Source organism: Penaeus japonicus, unplaced genomic scaffold (assembly GCF_977035675.1).
Source record: "Penaeus japonicus unplaced genomic scaffold, GWHDUDI00000001_assembly GWHDUDI00000032, whole genome shotgun sequence".
In the NCBI taxonomy this organism is placed as follows: Eukaryota; Metazoa; Arthropoda; class Malacostraca; order Decapoda; family Penaeidae; genus Penaeus; species Penaeus japonicus.
The window spans coordinates 22,274,244-22,279,243 of NW_028234434.1; the positions used below are offsets into that span (position 1 = coordinate 22,274,244).

Below are 5,000 nucleotides of genomic sequence, written 5' to 3' on the forward strand. Positions count from 1 at the left end.
ATATCAAGACGAGGTACAGACGTAGCTTTGTCAAGTATTGTTAATCCAACGCCAGGATGATACTGAGTTGACTATGCAGTGTTATTGCGTGGACACAGGAAGAAAGTTCGCGCAGACTTTCACATCCTCGACAATCCTAAATCTCACCACGTTAAACTAAAATACGTCCCGATCTCCAAAACAATCCACCTTCACCGATAAACGGGCAAAAACTGCATCCCGAGGCGAAAGCGAGACAATTAACGACCTGCAAGCATCAGAGTGAATCTTCATCGCTTCCCCCAAAAAAGAGAAGGAAAAAATATATATAAAAAGAGCGAGGTTCCTCCGCTCCTTAGGTGAGATCTCCATCGCGCCCAGAGAAAAGAATTAAAAAAAAGAAAAGAAAAGGACAAGCAAGCATCACAGTGATATCTACAGTGCATCCGAAAGGAGAATAAGAAGAGAGGGGAAAAAAAGGAACCACAAAAAAGAGCGGGACTCCTCACCTCTTCCTCCTCCTCATCCTCCGTCCTGTTCCTCCACCCTGGTTCCTCCTCCGCCCTGGTTCCTCCGTCCTGTTCCTCGCTGGCCAATGTTTGTGTTGTGGTGGTGGGAACATGGCGCGGGTGACCATCTTCAGCTGCGCCTGCTGTCTGAGAGCTCTATGGACACCAGAAGAGGTAAGGGAAGTGTGACGGGGGTCTAGACAGTGTTTTCAGCTCCCTTTCCTTGCCTTTGACGAAGGAGAAGGGCGAGGGAAGGGAGAGAAAGGGTGGTATTTGTCGAGAGGAAGTGGTCGTTCCGAGCGAGTGAGAGAGTTTCAAGACGAGATGTCCACAGGCCGAGATTTTGTCATGAATTATTTTGGCATTGCATGGCTACATGGGGCAGTGCTTACCAGGCCCGTGCGATTTAAGAGCGGGCATGTAGCTGGAATCACCTGAAACTTGTACGGAAAGGTGTTTTCTGCGAATGTCAGGTGTGGAATATGGTGTTTTAGTGAAACGTACAGGACACTTGTGGTGGATTTCAACTGAAACGAGAGCTGTAGGAAGTGAAGTTGCTCGTGTTTTGGTCTTTTCATTACTTTGAAATAAGAAAAGCAAGATTTAACGGACTTGGCACTTGTTAATTTTTGGACTGTGTGTGAAAAGTGAGGCTTACTTGGATATTGAAATGATCTAATCAGTTGTATTTCTGAAGAGTAGAAATTTAAGTCATCTGGAAGTAAAGTTGGAAGTTTTGCAGTGCAGTAAAGCCATGAAAATGATATCCTGGCAAGTGACCTGTCACTGATCAATAGTAGTTTTGTCATGACTGTTACCTGATGAAGGACCATGTTTTATTCATGGTTAATCTTCGAGACTTATGTGACGTACATTTTCATACAGTATTGAAAAGATAAAACAAGGATAATATTCAGTTTGTAAATTTTTGGCACCATATATTTACAGTAACATAATATTCGTTCCCTTGACCTGTTCTTTTCCCAGGTTTCCCAGCAACTTTGACACAACTTTTCTATACTCTTCCTAGACAGGCTATATCTTAACCCATTAGCAGCAGATGGCATGATTTGCTGCCAAGGCAGAGTCGATTGTAGACATGGATGGCACCGTGCCAGATAATGTAAACCCGCCATCCTACTGCATACACATTTTATTAAAACTGCGACCAATGGGTTAAAATGCTCAGCCTGGGCATGACATCTAAAAATGTGTTTTTTATTATATTCTAGACTTATGATGTGATATGAGCCTATATGATATATTAGGAAAGTGATTCTGATTAGCATTGGTATGATAGGGCATCTTAACTGAATGAATTAGAAGCTTAAATTTTCAACAAAAGGAAAAATTCAGTTAAAAAGTGATCTGATCCCGCATAACATTGCAGAGTGATTAACCCATTGCGATTGGGTGTCATGACATACATGACGCAGGAGTTTTTGTCCTGACAGTGGACATCATGACTGACGTAAATGACGTACATGATGTTCAGGGATTTTGTATCTCTGTGATTCATTTTTTACTATGAGTAATGAGTGAATGATAATGATTGCAATCATAATTACTATACTTGCTGTAATATTAACCCTATGATGATGGTGCGTCACACTAGTGTGACACAGCTAAATTCCTGATGCCAGGGCATCATGCCAGTGTGACGATTACAATACAATATTGCAATCGCCCGGCATAGGGGTTTTTCGCGTAGCGCGTGCTCTGTCGGGAAAGGGTTAAGCAAAATGGGTTTCAGCCAACATCCAAAACATAAATGGCACCACTTTCTCCTAGCATCAGTAGGAGAGAGAGCCTTGAATGGCACCCTTCCATGGTCTCTAGCAGGCACTATCTTTAGAGAGCAATGGTATACAGCATGTTGCTGACCTCTTGCTCTAAAGTGCTGCTGATGAAGGATGTGCAAGCAGAACGTGAAGAGGAAGGTGACTCAAATTATACCCAATGTCTACAATGTGCCCCTGTGCTAGTAGGGCTGCCTTATACTGTGGCACGCAAAGTCATAAGCACAGGTATCCTTCCTCTTCCCTACCTCTTCATGTTATTTTCATTGTGGAAGGTTATGTTTTTCATATTTATTCATGACAGTACAAGAATACAAAAAAAAGAAAAGAAAAAAAAGAAGTTGCTTTTTGTCCTCCCACAAAACAGCAATACTTCTGTCACACTTAGTGTAAAGAAAATGATGAGCTGATATGGACTATATACTACAATTTTAATCAATTGCAGCATTGATAGAGCTTATCATATGACACATACACATCTCTCAATACAAACACAAACACAAAAATGGCTTTGATTTACAATAACTGACTGAAAGAGAGGGGAAAAATCAATGGGCAAGCAGATTTATGACTGTTTGCAATGGGCTAATAATTAAAAGGTCTTGTGATTTATTATTGAAATGTGTGAAGCTGCATCATGTCATTAAGTTTATTGTATTTATGTGATGCATACTTTAGTGTAACTTTTCATGTCATATTTTCTTACACCACAATTTATTCTTAACCCACACAGGACGGGTGGTACAGCATGTGTACCGCGCATTCAAAAGCCCAGTTGGGGGGCAATGCAATTGTGCCTTCATTTTTTTTGATTAGGCCTAATAATTCGTATTCGAAATTTTTACATGTCTCAAATAGAATTCCCCCGTCGGGAATGGGTTAATGTATAAAATAATATATATATTTTTTTAAGTACTTACCATTTTTAAAGTTAACTAATAATTTTGAATTAGTCTTTGATTCTTTTTTGCAAAATTGGCTTTTTGTTTACATCTTGCTCAGGGTGTGCAATGTCATATTACACTTTCTTAGAGAAATACACAGTAATTCTTAAACTACTAAGTAAAAATACAAACTATAAGAAATCAATCCCTGAACCATTTAGCTTAGCAAGCTATTAGAACTAATACTGTATTAACCCATTATAGACATACATGATGGCCTAATTTTAACATAAAATATTGGTGTCCTGACATACATAGTAGTTGAATGTCAATAAGCATCTGCTTAGCCATAAAATTTTATGACTGTCACTGTGCTAGCTTCAGAGTTTACATCCATCTCAAGTCAGCCCAAACCCTCACTCTGTAATAGTTTCAAAGGAAAAGGCTTCCTGATTACGTCTGTACTGCACTGCCTTGAACACGGAAAAAACATTTTCCTTATCGCTCTATTATTGGTGACCATGACATGAGAAATCTCATCCTCGGTGATGGCTGGTGTAATATCACGTTCAGCTGTAGAAAGATGGCTGATGTAAATTATATTACATTTTATTGTTTTGCAGGTTTGTTTAATTATCTGGACAGGAAATTTTTTCCTACCAGCCATCCTCATTTAGTGCCTGAAAATAGAGTATTATGTCTATTTATTGCAGTAAAATTGTAAAACAAAATCACCACCATGGTGTTTCGTGAACTCATCTTTGTTAATTTTTTGCCAATACTTGATGTTTTTATAAGGGAAAACAATTTTTGTAAAGATTTGAATTTACTGAAAATACGCTGTAGAATATTTTGCAAAGGTAGAGGGTTTACAGTTAGTAAACTGTGTTAATTGTCCAGAATAGCTAGCCTCTGCTCTTCATGGTCTAGGAAAGGCTGACAAATCTCCACCTTGTACATTCTAGCAAGATAGAATTTTCTCAGATCAATATATATCAAATCAATATATATAGCAGTGACTGTCTTTTTAGTTCCTTCTGGATCACTATGTTATTTTATTGTACTATAAGTAATGAGTGAGTGATGTTGACAATTGCAGTCATAATTATTATAACTGCCGTAATAATAAGCAAAATGGTTTTCAACTCACTTACAAAAAGCACTATCTCTGTAGAGTGATGGCACATCGCAAAAAACAATAATACTTCTATCACATTGAGTGTAAAGTTAAAGGCAATGTTTTTTTTCCATTCTGAACAGTTACCTAAACCTGATATAGAGAGTCAGGAGTTTAACCAGGAAAAAAAGTTGACATGCAAACCAAAGGGGTCCATTGATATAAATCTCCTGGCTAGGGGGTCCAAAAGATCAGAAAAAGAAATACATAGACCATAGTAGGTTTAGGAAGTGTATCCCCCTGGTTGGTATGTAGCTTTAGGAATTGTAGCCCCTGGTTGCTAAATACCTTTGTTGATATGTAAGTGATAAGTATTCCTTATAAGGGTAGAGGGATATAAAGGGAGGAAAATATTGAGTTATTATCTTATAGTATCAGAATAGTTGTGTACCACCCTCATACTTTTCCAAATTATTTGCATGCATACTGTATAGAATTAATGACCAATTATGAATCAAAGACTAGGTTTTGTCTGTATTTAAGATTTTCATTGAAATAGCAAATAGCAATATCTTATTGATGAGAATCACTGTCAGGTATGATATATTTGAAAATGTCAGCTGTTAATGAGATGAACAAAAGGAAAGTGAATACAGTTTGTTGGTCACAGCCAGTCAAAGAACATTGCAATTTTTTTTTTGGATTAGCAATA

The 5,000-nt window shown here is 38.1% G+C and overlaps 1 protein-coding gene across 2 annotated transcripts in view; it reads left to right on the plus strand.

The window, feature by feature from the left end:
- The window catches only part of cta (Guanine nucleotide-binding protein subunit alpha cta), a 29,516-nt gene that overhangs the window by 4,087 nt on the left and 20,429 nt on the right, over positions 1 to 5,000 (plus strand). The window contains exon 1 of one of the 2 annotated variants that reach the window (XM_043002173.2): positions 65 to 662. The exons of the other annotated variant lie outside the window; for it this stretch is intronic. Within the exon in view, the coding sequence (XP_042858107.1) occupies positions 600 to 662 (63 nt within the window). The 5' untranslated portion in view covers positions 65 to 599. Of the gene's footprint in view, positions 1 to 64; positions 663 to 5,000 lie in introns of those variants that run through there. 2 annotated transcript variants of the gene reach the window in all.